Source organism: Leptonotus elevatus, chromosome 6, assembly GCF_054856555.1.
Source record: "Leptonotus elevatus isolate MCC_2025b chromosome 6, RoL_Lele_1.0, whole genome shotgun sequence".
Lineage (NCBI taxonomy): Eukaryota > Metazoa > Chordata > Actinopteri > Syngnathiformes > Syngnathidae > Leptonotus > Leptonotus elevatus.
Window position 1 is genome coordinate 15,363,526 of NC_141244.1, and position 17,620 is coordinate 15,381,145.

Genomic DNA, 17,620 nt, shown 5'->3' on the forward strand with positions numbered 1-17,620 from the left:
ATTAAGAGAGGGAATCTATTCCCAGAATTATTTACTGCTCTCACATTCCTCTAAAGATCCCCAGTGGAAAAGTGGACAATTTATTTTGTAGAACAGTACAGGCAATACAACCAATGTGTCCTGGAGTAAATGGATACAATTGCTCAGGGGCTGGCTAAGGAAAAAAAAAAAAACAGCAATCAAAATAGCCTCACAGCCATCACGATAAAATGTGAAAGTATGTGCTAATGCACATAAGATCTTGTAGTAAGGCAAACTGTGAGCGAGTCAGTCCCCCCTTGTGAGGGGAGTGGAAACAACAAAGGCACCCCCTGCAGTAGTAGAGATCTAATATTGGCACCCATAAGCAGCTGGCAGGCCGCCTCCTGTAATTTTAGCGCACACGGATGCGGAGGAAAGGTTTAATGGGCATTGGTGGACATGCCCCCCTCGCGAGGGCGTAAAGACAGCAGAGCGGAGAGGAGAGGGAGAATGGGGAGGTGAACCGCAGATAGGAAGGCAGAGAGTAAGCGAGGGCTGCTTTTGCTTCATCAATAAAGTCGGCCAACTATGAGCGGCAGCATGACTCCTCTCGCACATGGACTCTATCTGGCTCTGTGCTTTTACTATGGCTTGGCCCAGTCGTCGTTCCTGGACAGCTTTAGTTCATTCCCAGCAGGTAAGCCTGATGCCGTTATGTGTTTCTCTGTATATGTGCATGCACAGGTGTTGAAGGGGCCGCGGAGCATCAGCATGGAGAGAATGAAGATGCGATGTAAAGAAAAAAAATACATTGAATTCCAGACCTGCCTTGACAAACATAAGGCTCATTTTTCATCGACTGTCAACAAAGATATTCATCGAATCTTTTATGCTGAAAATTATGTAAATTAAGTCATCAATGTCAAACAAAACTGAGCGTTATTATCTTTGTAAAGGTTTCTTGTTTATTATATACATGTTTTGGATCTTATTAATTGTGCGTGTTAGTGTGTACCTAATTACGTGGTCTTGTAAACTACTCTTGTCGTCATGTTGTTGTTGCCCATGAGGTGGACTGGAAATGCCTCTAAAAATAGCCGATGCAGCGGTACCTCATGTCTGCACGAGGAACTGTTGAACGGGTGTCACCATTTGATAGTTTGCACCTGTTTCCTGCGTGCTAACTGTTTGGGGTTGACCCTCTTCGGGATTGCCACCAGATGTTGCCCATGAATCCCCACCTCAATTTATGTGACATCTCCTCAACGTCTTCCTCCCTTTGCACAGCGCTCACTCCCCAGGAGCAGCCGAGGAGGTTGAACCCATGCTGTTTAGGGAGTCCGCCTCCACCCCCGCTCTTCCCTCCACCTCCTTCACTTTGGCGCCGCCACACTCATGTGAGTCCAAGTCATGTGACCGCCGTCCTTTTGTGGAATATCCGACGTATGTTGTGTCCTTGGATGATGTCCAATCGGTGTCACACACATGCTTTCTTTTAACCTCCGAGTAATAGAGATGGGTAGATACATAGATACATGCATACAGACAGTAGATGGGACATGTTGTGGTATGCTTTGGATCATTATCGTTGCAGGAGCATCAGTTAAACGTGTAAAATATGCTGATTTGAATACAGATTATTTTGGAATTTTCTTCCATCAGGATAGTGAGTCAGAGTCTCCATCTGAAGGTAAAGGTTCCTCCTGTGCCCGTGGCCCTCCCGGACCCATTGGCCCCGCTGGACCTCAGGTAAGAGCTTGCAAAATGCCACATTTTGTATTAAGACCTGACAAAGACGGCACGTTTTTACTGAGACTTTGAAGACTCAATGACTCTGGAGCCCACATGTAGTTCTCCAGTGACTCCCTGTGGATCTCTCCAAAAAATGAGTATTAACGCATTCACTGCCATTGACGTCTATAAATGTAAACATTTCATTTGAACTATTTCCATTAGTTAAAATTTTTTCCCCACTTTTGTTAACAAGAGTATGAAAACCTAGACATTTTTTAATAATCTTTTTTTTTCAAGAAAAAAAAAGAAAAGATTATTAAAAATTAGGGGCGTCAGGTGATTCTTTTTTAAAAATTGTAATTAGTTGCATGACTTCAATAGTTAACTCACGATTAATCACAAATTTTATATCTGTTCTAAATGTACAATAAAAAAAAATCTCGGTTTTCATACTCTTGTTAACAAAAGTGGAAAAAAAATGTTAAACTAATAGAAATTGTTCAAATGAATTTTTGTACGTCTATAGCCAAGTTAATTAATATATATTTTTTTATATTTATTTTTATTTTTCAGATAAAATATTCTTTACATATAAAAAAAGATAATTAAATATTAAAAAGATGTCCAAGTCCGAATTTTTAAGTTGTCAGGGAAAAAAAGACGGAAGTTAGATGAAAGTTTTTAAACTTGCCTAAAAATGTCCAAAAAGTAACCATAAAATGTCCAAAAAAGAAGAGGAAAAGCAAAAAATGACCATAAAATGTCCATGAAATCGCCCAAAAATGTCAGAGAATTAAAAAAAAAGTTTTTATTAAATTAAAGGCAGAAAAAAAACATTCAAAAAGTAACTATAAAATGTCCCAAAAAACAAAAGGCAGAACATTTTAATTACAATAAAATGTTGAGAAAATTGCCATGTCAGCTAATTGATAGCATAAAGGCAGAAAAAATGTCTGAAATAGCCACAAAATGTCCATTATGTGCCTAATGCCTGTCACTATGTTACTGATATAGATGGTTAACAATGATACATTATTGGTAGTAGATAAATAATTTTTGAACCAATTAAATGTAGCTGGAATAATTTCCCGCGCACACCCGAGGGAATCATGGGCTCTGTTTTTGTGCCCAGTGCAAGTCTAGCACAGTTTTAACTGTGTGCATGGGTGGAGTTTTCTTCCTTTTGGTATTTTTGTAGATAGGCGCAGGTAGAGAGGGGCGTTTGCATCGTTGTGCGCCGTTGTGGGAGGGAACACACTTGTTTCCACTCATTCCCTTTTAAATGAGTGCAGGAAAGGTGCTGGGAAAGTACATTTAAAAGGAACTGCAAGATCTCCATTTGCGGATGATGTAAAGTTGGCCGCTTTGGAATGGGCACTTGGAAACCGTCTTCCACCTCCAATTGTATGTCCGTGTGTGACGATGATGAATTGATTTCTTCAGTGATTCACAACGATTGACGCACGCTATAGTTATGAATGAAATATGATGACATCCATCAAACACGTCCCCAGAGCTCAGAATCTGTCTGCCTGCGATTTGATCAGCTACGCCACAACTTAGACCTGCTTTTAGCTGGTCTAAATTGTAAATTGCCGTGTAATGGAAAATGCAAGGTGCATTTTGTGTCAAAGGTAAGGTTGACTGAACTTCTTTTTCAACACTTTTATGATCTGGGTATTTTTTTAATTCTTAAAAAAAAAAAAAATTTTGGGAGATTTTTCCAAATTTTGCCAAATATGATTTAAAACAAGGTTTAGGATAGAACATGTGATATATTATTGAGGTCTCCAATTTGAGAAATCCTGCAGAGGAGACAGGAGGGGGACTCTCTCATGCATGGAACACAGCAGCCCATTAACGCTCTGCATTTAGCCACAGACATAAATAGCCTTTTTCCACTGGTGGCCCGCAGTGCACCTCATGTCATTTTTTGAAACTCGATGAAGAGTTGTCTGCCTGGAAAGGCAGACTGGCTTGCGTACATTCTGGGGATTACCAACCTAAGGGCGTGGTCATGTGACCACATGGGTAACGGACGCTTATTAAGACCGATTTTTCTCCTAATTCTCCTGACATGATTCATTAATTATTAAATGTTTTGCTGCGGTTGACCACCCTGGGCTGCCGCAGCAGCAGCATCAGGGCTGCAGCAGACACGTTTTCAGTCAATAGTTGCCACTCAACCCTTAATTAAAATTGCTGCTCGCATTTCCACATGCAGACTTTTTACACTGGGGAGAGTAGGGATATTTTGTCTAGGGATAAACCAATTAGCAGCCAGGCCGATTATCGGTGCCGATATTTGCCATTTTGACAAATATTGGCAATCAGCCTTTTTACGAATCTGAAGGCCGATAAAGCTGGTATCTCACTGAGCGGTGAATGCTTGCGAATGTAGCGAATTTAAGGTTTTCATCAGAATTCGTTGTCTCAAAGACATTTCAAACATATTCAGTTTTTCACTGTCTGCAAAGACCTTTTGGAAGTTATCCGCCATTTTTTTATTTTGTCTCAGTTTTAGTCCAGTTTCAATCACGCTTGTTAGTTTTTATCATACTTAGTCAACCTCATCCCGTTTTTAATTAGTCCATTTTTAGTCGACTATAAATCTAGCATATTAGTCTTTATTTTAGTCCAAGTAAACATTTACTTTTATTCGTCGAGTTTTAGTCAACAAAAACTGTCAACGTTTTAGTCTAGTTTTATTCCGGACAATCATTTAACCCCTGTATTTTTTCTCGCCATAAGATTATGTTGAACATTTCAGATCTAAAACTATTTCATATAAAAAAAACCTTTTTTTTTGTGATGCAAAACAACTTGACACACAATTAGAGTGGCTACAATGGCTCCATGCTACGAGCAAGTAAGTTAGCTAGCATTAGTTAGCGGTCGGTTTAACATTATTGTTGTTTGTGCATGTTGCACTCGCTAGCTAGCTAGCTGCAGATTTGAAAGGGGGTGTGTCACATGACAGATTAGCAGAGACAAGATTTTACAAAATCACATAATTTTTGTCTCGTTTTTGTTCATGAACTAAAATGTCCATAGATTTTAGTCCACTTTTTATTAAGTGAAGTACATTTTCGTCTCGTCATACATACTGATTTAGTCCTAGTTATTGTTTATTAATGAAGGTTTTAGTCTAGTCTAGTCTAGTTTTAGTCCGGTGAAAAATGTGTGTTGACGAAAATGTTTTTGTTGACGAAATTAACATTAGTGCACGCCACTATTTGGAACCTTTTACAAACTCTGACAAAAAAAAACAAATTAGTTACAGTCGCATACATTTGTTGCTCAGTGAAATACAGGGAACTTTTCATTCATGGATTTATTTAAATTTCCACTTTATATAAAATAATGCTGACACTGGAAACTCCCTACACTTTTTATTTTTTAAATAAAATAAAAAAAATTAAAATTAAGGAATTATGTTGACGTTTTGGAAAACTTTATTTACAATAGAAAACTTTAGGGAACTATTGCTTAGTTTTTAATTAACTTAACGCATGCTGGTGACCCTGGAAGCTCTCTGCAATTTTTGTTATATTTTTTTTAAACAAAGTTGTGTATGTTTAAAATAAAACGAAAAAGTACATTTTAATTTTCTTTAATTTTTTATTTTTTTACTAATAATCAGTATCGGTCTTGACCAAAAATATCACAAATTTTGTCATATTGTCTAAATAACATACACCTCACACCCTGGGTGTAACTAGAGAACTTTAGGGGAGCTTGTGAAAAAATGAAGAAATAATGAACAGCTTTATATTTAAAAAATGTAAATTGAGTTTGAAATGATTTTAAACTTTTTTTAACATCACATTTCAGATTGTATTTATTATAAAGATTTTTTTGGGGGAGGCGTCAACGTTTTTTTTTTTTGCTCTTTGCAGCAAATAGAGGAGGATTACCGTTTCGTTTGACAGTTTTGTATTTAATGTTTTACAGGGTCCACTGGGATTACCAGGTATTGCAGGATCCAAGGGAGAAAAGGTAAATACATTTTTCTCAATGACATTCATATCATACCACTCAAGATACATGATCAGATCTGCTCATTATTTTTGTGAGCTCAATTTGTCTTGGCCTGCAGCCCAAGATGCTGACAGATGCTAGTTTGGAAATGCATTAACGGCGTCTGTCCTTGTCCCTCCTTCGCATCCTGTTGTCAGGGAGAAATCGGAAGACCTGGACAAAAGGTGAGCGTCTCCATTAATCACCAGTTATTCTGCGCTAAATGGATTTGCACAAAAAAAATGAGATTCAATGTCAGTTGGACGCTTTGTGAGCAAGCGCAACCTTGACAGGAGACAGCGCACATGCAAGGGACGAACGATTGCAAAAGATGCTGAGCTCACGTACGGGGGACCGCAAAGTCGACCACTCAAAGGCATTCCGGACCGCTGTCACATGACACCAAGTGAAGGGCACGTGTGTGCGGCAGGTGTTTGGTGGGAGTAAAATTCCCACCGATGGCTTTCTGTGGGCCAGTGGGAGAGATTCAATGGCGGGTGGTCTGAGCGAGCAGCATTTGCAGCACTGCAGTGCAATTTAGCTTAGTGCTCGGAGCCAGGTCATAAATCATTTTATTTCCCACAAGCACCGGCTCCTGTTCTATACACAGGCTATCATTTAATTAAATAGGGCAAAGTGACAGTGCTCGTTAAAGTCAGTCCTCCCCTGCGTGTACTCCTGCACATGTCGGATAAATACTGTTGCAAGCAGACTGACAGCCTTTGCAGCAAATACTTACTAGCGCTGACGTTTTATTTTACTTGTATTTCATCTCACAGGTTGAATTATTAGCTTTTACTCCTCATAAATGTCCCGGTTTATAAGCAGAACAGGCTTGATAAGATGTTGGTTTGTTAAAAATCATGTCCTTCCCCCTCCATCAGGGCCGGACTGGTCCCTCTGGTCTTCCTGGAAAACAGGGACCAGTTGGATGGCCAGGACCAAGTGGGCCCAAAGTGAGTAAGTCAGATCTCTTTATGTAGATATTGTATGCTGATGACAGGAAGAAATTCAATATATTTCTCCAATATAGCAATTTATGTGATCAGTTATGGGGAAATTAATCATCAATTCAGCAATGTATGCCCTATTTATTTAAATCAAGCCATTTTTTTCCCTATTATTATTTTACTATGGCCAGGGAGAGAAAGGTGATCCCGGCCTAATGGGTTTACCTGGTGGGAGAGGATCAATTGGACCCAGGGTAAGTGGTCCATACATTAACTCATTCACTGCCATTGACGGTTATAAACGTCAAAAATTAATTTGAACTATTTCTATTAGTTTAACTTTTTTTTCCACTTTTGTTAACAAGAGTATGAAAACCTAGATTTTTTTTATTGTACATTTAGAACAGATATAACATTTGTGATTAATCGTGAGTTAACTCTTGAAGTCATGCAATTAATTACGATTTTAATTGCCCGACACCGCTAATTTTGAATTCAATAGTTAACTCCTCGATTAATCATACATTTTATATCTGTTCTAAATGTACAATAAAAAAAATTCTAGGTTTTCATACTCTTGTTAGCAAAAGTGGAAAAAAAAGTTAAACTAATAGAAATAGTTCAAACGAATTTTTGACGTCAATAGCCGCCAATGGCAGTGAATGAGTTAATATTTACAATTCTCAACATGCACATAGTAATACTTTTTTTTTTGTATTTCAGGGTTTACCTGGGTATAAAGGCGAAAAGGTACGTGAGCCCCGCCATTATGATGAATGACAGTGGAAGGGTTTTAGGATGGACTCACCTACAGTATGTTTGCTTCATCAGGGTTCACGAGGGGAACATGGTGAGAGAGGCTCCAAAGGTGACAAAGTGGGTACATAACCGGCATTGACGTATTCGGACACATTTGATGCGGAGAGTTTTATGTTGTACTCTCATATTTTCAGGGAGCAATGGGTTTCCCTGGAATGCTGGGACAGAAAGTGAGCTCCATATTTTCCAGACAACTTTTTTGTTTTTTTTAATGCAAATTATTAATTAATTAATTAATAATTTTTTTTATTATTGGAACAGGGTGAAATGGGTCCAAAAGGAGAACCCGGCGTTTCAGGAAACAGAGGACCTACTGGTCGACCAGGCAAGAGAGGAAAACAGGTGATGTGGCTAGCAATAAAAAAATATATATTATAGTATAATTTCAAAATTATAAATGTAAAACGGCATATAAGAAAATTTATTTTGATGTTGTACCTATTCAACAACATAATTAGTCATTTAAATTGAACAAACATGTTTAGAAATGTAAAAGGAGTAGTAAGAATGAAGACTTAACATTAGAAAAGTAAAACAAATTTTTTTGCAGAGCTCAAAGCTACTGTGAATTTTATGTGATAGAAATATAAGCGCAATAGTGCAACATGGCAGCAATTAAAACTTTCTCAAAAAAGCGAAATAAATTGTTTTTTGACTGCCACAAAGTTGCCAGTGCAAAGCAGAAGTAAGTAATACGCAATTATCACACAATCACATTAGCAGTAAGGTTATTTTAGTTAGTGAAAACTAACGAAATAAGTAAAATTAAAATTATTATTTATTTTTTAACAAAATAAAAAAAATAAATGAAAAAAAATGTTTTTAAACAAAAACTGACTGAAACTATATTTTACGTTTATAAAACTAATCAAAACTAACAGAGCCGCCCTAAAAACTAATTAAAACTACATTAAAAAAAACAAAACTCGAAACGACATAAAAACGATAAATTCCAAAAGTATAATAACCCTGATTAGCACCAATGCTAAAAGAGTTATTAGCGCTGTGAAGCATGTTTAGTATTTTGGGCTCGTGTTGCAGGGAGGGAAAGGAGACTCTGGCAGTGGCGGTCCAAGGGGACCTGCGGGTCCACAGGGATCTCCCGGACATCCTGGTCCTCCCGGTCCTCCTGTAACAGGTGACGGCTTTGATTTTGCATGCCGGTGCAAAGTGACACAATGCGTCGGACTCTGGCCTGCTCTCCGCTGTGGCACTGGGTGCAGCCAGGCGCCCGGTCAGCAGAAGGCAGCAAAGACTCTGGCGTAAGCGTTTATTTAGTGAGGAGAAATCTAATCTCCTGAGGTGAGGCAAAATGCTTGCGTCATGACGTCACGGGGCTGGAAGAGGCTTCTGTCACATTTCTTGTTCACATTCTGTATTCGTTAGATAATTCACAAATCTTCTGTCGTTGTGTTCAGGACTTCACATGGTTGGAACCAAAGGTGCCCGCGGGCCACCCGGGCAGCCTGGACAGTGTAGCTGCAGCTCTCTCAGCGGGTCTCTATTAGAAGATTATCACTCCAGAGGGAAGCCACAAAATCTCAAAGTACCTGCGGTGAGGGGAAAATATTTATTTTGCACTAAAGACATTTTTTTTTTTTGGTGTAGTGCTTAAAAACTACATTTGGAATGGGCATGATAATTGATTTGTATATCAATTGATTGTGATAGGAGTTCTGTTTTTGTCACAGACGCAAATGTGGCGTAGAGTGCGGCCTAAATCTGCGCAGAGGCAGGTTAGACCAGGTGTTGGTAATTTCGCAGACACGTGCAAGATGGCATATTTTAAAAAAGGTTCTTGTGCTGAAAAGTAACTGATACCTACCGACTTAAATGTGTCTGTGGACTTCATGTGTATATCCCCACCACTGATTGTTTGTCTTGCAAAAGAGATTGTAAGTCACAATGAGGTTTTTTTTTTAACATGGTTAAATAAATTGTGCCATATTAATAATTTTTCCTATAAATATCCCTGCAAAATGTTTATCTTCATCGCTAATTCAGAGCAGAAAGTGTTACAGTAATATGCTACTTTTCTATGAATATTAATATTTTCTTCTATTCCATAATTTCACATACGAAGAGCTTTTGAAGTAAATGTTTTTTTAAACCACGTTTTGCCATGAGATTGTTTTGCTAGTCAAGATATCACAATTGAATGAATGTTGGCAGTGACATTGTTTACTATGTAGGAAACAATATACAGTAGGGGTGTCAAAATTAGTGCGTAATTTTGAGTTAATTTAACATTCCTTTAACGCCTCTAATTTTTGTGACGTGCGATTAATGGCCGCCCCTTACTTGGAAAGCCTGTATTGGGGAAATTCCAGTCGCAACGCAGCAGGCGCATCCACGTTAAAATTTAGCAGTAATGAATTTAATAATAATAATGCATATATTTGTGGAGAAGTTGTATTTTACAATTTTAGAAATGTGCAGAAGAATTTCACAAGTTACTTCGTGAAAGATTAGACAGCCCTTAATATGAAAAGAAAAATGCACTGAGCTGTCACCCATGTCTTACAAATACAATGATGCCATCTAGTGGCAGAAAATGACCTCAACACAAATCAATATCACACTTGTTTTGTAAAGTAGAGTACATCTTCTTCATTTTAACTCAATTTTATCGATTATTATGAAATTACTGTATCAATGACTAAAAGATGCAGCCATATTTTTATTAGTTTAACATCTTTGAAAACTTATAACAGATATAAAATGTGCGATTAATCGTTAGATAACTATTGAAGTCATGCAATTAACTCATTCATTGACAGCAATAGACGTCAAAACTGAACTGAATTAAATGATTTTTTTTCCCATTTTTGTTAACAAGAGTATGAAAGCCTAGATTTTTTTTTTGGTACATTTAGAACAGATATAAAATTTGTGATTAACCTTGAGTTAAGTAGTGAAGCCATGCGATTAATTACGATTACAAATTTTAATCACCTGATGCCCCTAATTTAATTATTTTCTTTAATTTTTTTAAAGAAAAGATTATAAAAAAATTAGGGGCATTAGGCGATAATTTTTTTTAATCGTAATTAATCGCATGACTGCACTAGTTAACTCACGATTAATCATAAATTTTATATCTGTTCTAATACAATAAAAAAAATTCTAGGTAGTCATACCCTTGTTAACAAAAGTGGGAATAATGTGAAACTAATAGAAATAGTTCAAATGAATTTTTGACGTCTATAGCCGTCGATGGCAGTGAACGAGTTAATTACAATTTTAAAAAATTACCATACAGATATAAATTTTCCATTGTTATATATAGTTCTCTCCACATGCCTTTTCCATTCAGATCTTTGTGGTGAGCAACGAGGAGGAGCTGGAGCGTCTTCAGACCGAGAACGCTTTTGCATTCCGCAAAGATCAGAGGTCTCTCTATTTCAAAGACACCGACGGCTGGTTTCCAGTTCAGGTATCGCTCCTGCTCCAACATCTCCACGATCAAGCTTTCATTTTTTGTCAAATAATATTCCACCAGCGTCTTTTCCATTTGTCGCTCAAGTCTCTTAAACTCTGTAAAAGACTTTCCCATTCCAGATGACAGCGTTCCAGTCGATGGAGAACCCGCCTGATGACGACGGTTACTGCGGCGACGGCATCGTGCAGCGCGAAGGCGGCGAGGAATGCGACGACCGGAACAAAGTCGTCACTGACGCCTGCGTCAGTAAGTTGGCTTTAATACATGGAAGTATGCGGGGACTTGGAGGAAGTAAAAATGCAAGGAAATATAAGGTCTATATGTTTATTTATTTCTAATCAGGGCTCGGTTTAAAAAAAATCGAATAATCGATATTGATTTTCCTTTTTGAGCCTGTTACCATGAATCGATTATTTTAATATTTTTCCCATAAATTCATAAGCAAATAGAATTTTACTGCTTTCTTGAAATTTACCGTTCACATGTTTTTTAAAGTATTTTCTTACATTAATCAAAGGCCTGACTTATAGCATTTTAAGACAATTCAGAATCTTTTTAATTTATGTTTACGATTATTGAATCAGGATTATAAAAAAAAAAAAAATCTTCTCATCCATGCTGTTTGGTTAACACTTAATTGATTATAATACATGTTACTTTCATTAATAAACTAAATGATTTAACCAATTACTGCCTCTGCAAAATTTAATGTTTGTAGAGTTTTTATCATGTCCTTGATATTTTAGAATTGAGGTCAATATTGGATTGAAGTGAAGTGAGTAGAATCGAATCAGGAAAAATCTAATTGAACTCTTGTGAATCCAAATCAAATCGATTGAGGAAATTAGAATCGATACCCAGCCCTATTTCTAATGTTTTTGATTATAACTTTTTTTTTTGTCCAAACAAATGTACCTTTAGTTGTAGCAGGCATTTAAAATGAACTCGAACCACCACTGCTTTCTTAAGAACCCAGAAGCAGCAGATACAAGGAAAAAAAACAGAGGCCCCACAATTGAACCCTGTGGAACACCATACGTTCCGTTATACACGTGAATCCATATTGCACATATTCGTCCGATCTCTTTCTTTTTTTGCCCCGGGGGTTCGTTTGAACCCGGGTTAAGAACCACTGACGTAGACGGTATCACTGAATACAGTGAAGCGAATCTGCAACTTCATGCTGTCCTTTCTCCAGAGTGTAAACACGCGTTCTGCGGTGATGGATATCGCCGTGAGGGCGCTGAGGAATGTGACGGGAAAGATTTCGGCTACCAGACGTGTCATTCATACCTGCCGGGGTAAGCGTGGCTCACTGCGCGACAACAAAACGCAAAAAAACTCCTCCTGCACGTTCTTATGGGAGTGTCCTCTATTATTCGCAGGTCATACGGTCACCTGAAGTGCACGCCCAACTGCGCCATCGATTCCACAAACTGCAAGTACTTCACCTGAGCGCAAAGCTGGACCTTGCGTCCGGATCCTTTTTACGTGGGACACAAACTCGGAATATACTTTTCATGCCAAACAAAAGAACAAAGAGAGGGAAGGAAGACGCAGCAGAAGAACTGAATACTGTAGATAACTCCCGCGTGCTGCTGCCGCCGCATTGAATCCCTCGGAGCGTCGCTATTTATGCGGAGGGGAAACTTTTCACCCACACGGAAACAGCAAGACAGCTGCGCTCCGTCTTAACCAGCCGGATTTTAAGCCCGGCTTCCTCGTCACGCCTCAATGGACACAAATCCGCCTGTGAGGGCAACAGATGCGTGCCAGACGGCCGTGCTGAGAGACTCTGCCAGGGGGCGTCATAATCTTTACCCCGTCATTATCGGAAGAAAACAAAAACAAAAAAAAAACAGTAGAGCTCCAGAGCTGGGCCGAGGCCTCAGGTATTGTGCCGGGTGCAGCAGCATTCGCATGAGGCTGGCCTTCATCAAGCATGTAATCACTTGACCTCTTACTGGTTTCCACTTTGTACTCTTAACCTCACATTAACATACGCGGGGAAGTCCAATCAGTACGTTATTCCAACCAGACTGTTAGACACCGCATGGGCGAGCGACACAGGTGGTGCTTTGCTACACACATTTGGTCACATGTCCAAGAACAACTCTCAGGGACAAGCAGGTGGCATAAAACTCTCACAAGCATCCGTTTTGGGTGGTAGAGGCACACAGGAAAGAGAAAAAAAAAAGACCACCGTGTCTCGTGATCACCTGTTCGTTTTGGGAGCCAAACATGTCAGTACAAAAAAACAATTGCAAGAATAAAATGTATAGAAAATATATCATCAAAATATTGGGGGGGGGGGGGCATTTTCGCTATCTTTATTGAGCCATGGCACATATTTTAAAGTAGAAAAATGTCACGGCAGACCACCAAACAAAAATGGTGCAAATTGACTTAAAAGCAATTTTTGTTGAATGAATGGCAACAGGTTGACACAAGTGTAAAAAACACTTGTTTTGTTTTTTTGCACACAGTGGTTGGAAATAAACTGGAAGAACGCCTTCATTCATTTAATTTGCAATTTAAAAACAAAAACAAATCACCACTTCAAAGGGTGTCAAAGTCATTTTTGTCACAAACCACATCGTTATTATGTTTCCCATCGGAGGGCCATCATGACTGTGAACCCATATAAATGTATAATAAACTCATATTACCACTTATTGTATACACAACAAATTGATGTATATTAAGTTCTGAAATTCTGAAGAGCGTAATAAAAAAATAAGATTGTAAAAAAATTAATAAAGGGAAAACAATTAGTGGAAACAGAACATGATTAGCCTTCATGGACCACATAAAATAATGTGGTGGGCCGAAACTGGCCCCCAGATCTTGATTTTGACACCTCTTCGTCTTATTTGTTAAAACTGCCAGTCTGATCTGATAATAATAGATGATTAAAATGATCTGTGGGGAAAAAAAAAAATCTACGGCCCCATCCCCGTGCCACTAATTTGATTTGCAAGAACCCGCCACGCCTGAGGAAAACAACCAATCAGAGACAGAGGGCGTCCTGATGAGATGCCAATCATTTGTCATGCACTCTCAAGCACACTCATTGCGGCTTCGCAAAAATAAAACTTCATACCAAAAACATGAATGTTATAACAACACGTCATCACAAATAAGGTGCTTTTCTGGGGTAACAAGGTAACCGGTCCGAGCGAGGCTGCGGGGTGTCTTTGATTGCTTGCTTTGTTTTGTTTTTGTAGCTTCTTCAAAATCAAATTAGCGGCACAAGATTGAGCCAGAGAGGTTTTTTTTTTTGCACAGATGTTTTTTTATTATGTACTGATGTCAGGTCAGATTTACAGTTTTACCAAATATGACAAAAAAGTTTTTGTTTTTTTTAATGGCTGCCATGGACGTGTTATAAACGTTAATTTTTTTTTTTTTTAACTATTTATTTTAGTTTAACATATTTTTTCTACTTTTGTTAACAAGAGTATGAAAACCTAGATTTTTTTTATTGTACATTTGGAACATATATAAAATTTGTGATTTATTGTGAGTTAACTATTGAAGTCATGCTATTAATTACGGGAAAAAAAATTATCGCCTGACGCCCCTAATTTGTAATAATCACCTTGTCAGGCGATTAAAATGTTTAATCAATTTAATTTAATTTAGTTTAATTAATCGCATGACTTCACTAATTAACTCATGATTAATGACAACATCTGTTTATGATGATGCTGATGTACGATAAAAATAAATTCTAGCTTTTCATACTCTTGTTAACAAAAGTGGGAAAAAAAAAGTTACATTAATCGAAATAGTTCAAATGAATTTTTGACGTTTATAGCCGTCAATGGCAGTGAATGAGTTAAGCCTTGAAGGGGAAGTCAACCCAAAATAGTGGATCTAATAGTGTAAACATGCTGGTTAATATTGTGTTTATGGAATATAAATTCCGCAGCAAAATCCACCACTGAAAAATGACATCATAGTTGCTCACTGACCAACTATGATGCCCTTTTTCCGTCAACAGCAAGTGGCAAAATGGCCGCCCCCTGAACTGGATAAAAACATGGTTGATCTTCCTGCTTAATTCCTATTGGACAAACGCAATGTTAATCAAAATGCTGTGTTTCGACTATTATGGCTGCATAGACCATATTATTGTAAAGAAAATGTTTGTGTTGACTTCCGGTTTAAAAGACCCCTCCCACATTCTGTAATTACACTGAAACATATTTAAACACTCTTTGTAAACGCATCGCAACACAAAAAAAAACCTGTGATATAGTGGGGGATTACTGTACTATACTCCTATATGTGAAGGCTTGAAACTGTTATGTCCTTAAACTCGGCGCACAGCCGAGGCTGGAATAGGCCGTAGCTGCTAAATAGGCAAAGAAGCTGTTCTATGGTCCTTACTGTATTTACTCTATTACCTCGTTTATCCAGTATTTGTGTCTTACAGTCACACAAAAGAAACAAATGAGTCGACATAAGCTTCCTCTGTCCATAAGCTACCGTTGCCAAAGGAGACATCTCCTCACTCCTTGTAAAACGTACAAACGAGACTGTTACCATGCTTTGTCCGCATGCACTTGCTAATGTCATCATTATGGGCTTTTTTTTTGTGTGCGTGTGTGTGACTCACTTTGTCAGTGTAGCGGGTGTCTTAAAAAAAAAAAATCATATAGCAGAGTGCAGTAGTCACGTGACACAACGTATTAAGTTCTAACACAGCGTGCTGAATGTTCCTGCCTGTGGCTTGTGAGCTTTTGACCCGTGCTGTATGCAATAACTGTAATGTGCACAACACAACACGCATGTGGTAACTCTGTAAGGCTTTACATGAAGTGTAGTTAGTATACGCTCTGACTGGGATAGTGAACAATCGTTATGTGTTGTTACTCTATGATTTATACAGATATTGAAAGAAAATACAATAAAATGGAGACTTCAAAAATATGTCATGCTTGCTTTCTGTCTTGCATGTTAAAAACTGTGGTGTGCAAAAGGCCGTTCATTTTTTTTCAGCGGCCTGCAGCACGTATTAAAATTGACATGGTTGACAAGGCTAGTAAAAAAAAAAACAAGTTTGGAGATAATCGGAGTTAGAAGGGTGGATGTTAAAAAATAATAGATGCTACTGTTACTAATTAATTGGTTTATAGTAGAGCTTTATAATTATACTGGGGATCACAATTATGTTCAGTTAGGTCTAACAGCTGTTTTCAACAAATTTTGGGGTGTAGAATCCGAAATCCTTTTTTTCCCCTCTATCATCTAAAGATTTTTTTTTAACAACACTGTGTGTAAAAAGTGACCACTAGATGTCACTATAGCATAGAATGCAGCCGAAATACATGCGTTTAGAAGCCCGCAATTCTTGTTTTGCGTGAGCAAACGAGCATCTCGACGAACGACGGTGACTTGGAAGCCTGTGTGAAGCTTGGCCGAAAGACCCAGTGAGCCGGATTTAGCCGGAGCAGCTAACAAGAGCGGCTAGTGGAAGATGCTACTAAAAAAACGTTTAAAAAAAAAAAGCTAGCAAAAACTTGCGAGAGCGAAGCAGATCACGGTCGGGAGTCAGCAATTACCACCTGCAAACCCCAGCTGTGGAAGCCGGTAAAATGGCAGCGAAACAAACAAAAACATGGCAGCCATGTAATATAATTAGTGATTACTAGACATACGATTACATAAATAAAAAAAAAATTAAAAAAAGTGTGTTGATGAGATGGAACGTATTTTTTTTTTTTTTGCATATTGAAATTAATGGTGGGCTTTTAATTAAATTGAATGAATTATTAGTTCACCTCGAGATGGCGCTAAAATACACTGGGGCTTTAAGTAAAGGATACAAATGATTGTTGTTTTCTGTGAGCAGATATGTTTTATACAGTAGTAACAACAAAAATATTGTCAAAAATGACTGCTCTTTTCCTAACTGTGAATATTTAGGGATATTTGGCTTTTGGTTGAAACTTTAGGATGTGTCTAAAATGCACTACCTTTACAGGTAAACCTCTTAGCCGTTCAGCTTCTTGTTAGAGGACTGCAAGTTGTACAAAAAGTTCTGAAACATTGAAGGTTGAATTAAGTTCACCTCAACTTTCTTTAAGTAGTGTATGTAAAAATACACTTTGAAAACATATAAGGAATGTTTCCTAAACAAGGAAAGAAGCAGAAATGCAGCAGTAGACAACTCAAAAAACATTTTTTGTTATTTGCATTGGCAGCAGTCAAGAGACTGACGCCAACAACAGTGAAAGCTCCCTGATGGATGCCCCTTGAGGGCATGCGGGCTCACTTGAAGCACGTCCGTCAAGTTCGGTTTTGACGCCGTCAGCAACTTCTTGCAAACTGCTGTGTTGAACTAAACAAGAAACAGACCACGCTTCTCCCCCAAGACATGACAGTTGTATCTTAAAGCGACCTTCGCTTGAGTGTCAGTCAAGAGATGCTGATGCAGGAATGCGATGGGCTGCGGGCCAGTGTCGCACTGAACACGAGCGTGTAACTCCATTACTACATTGTCAGTCTTGTCTAAATCCGATGTGAAGATTCGCTTTCAAGACAGGAGATGCGGCAGACAAGCTGAGAGTGAGACGCGTGCTGTGTGTAAAAACGTTTTAATGCTATTTCAAACTTTCTAATTGACGATTCCGAGTTTACGTCACAAGTCAAAATGGCGGGCCGGTTTCATGACAGGAGATGCGGC

General features: G+C 38.3%; 1 protein-coding gene across 2 annotated transcripts; it reads left to right on the forward strand.

The window, feature by feature from the left end:
- Position 1: 1 nt before the first annotated feature.
- Positions 2-14,324, forward strand: colq (collagen-like tail subunit (single strand of homotrimer) of asymmetric acetylcholinesterase). Of its 2 annotated transcripts, none has more exons than XM_086078533.1 (17): positions 2-658; positions 1,249-1,358; positions 1,624-1,710; positions 5,650-5,694; positions 5,874-5,900; positions 6,600-6,671; positions 6,857-6,919; positions 7,389-7,415; positions 7,497-7,541; positions 7,619-7,654; positions 7,746-7,826; positions 8,526-8,622; positions 8,903-9,039; positions 10,801-10,920; positions 11,031-11,172; positions 12,125-12,227; positions 12,312-14,324. In XM_086078533.1, the coding sequence occupies exons 1-17, from the start codon at positions 550-552 to the stop codon at positions 12,379-12,381; spliced, it is 1,371 nt and encodes a 456-aa protein (XP_085934659.1). In that variant the 5' UTR covers positions 2-549; the 3' UTR covers positions 12,382-14,324. The 2 variants fall into 2 exon arrangements, with proteins under 2 accessions (XP_085934659.1, XP_085934660.1); XM_086078534.1 differs by having other exon boundaries at positions 11,046-11,172.
- The last annotated feature ends 3,296 nt before the right edge of the window (positions 14,325-17,620 follow it).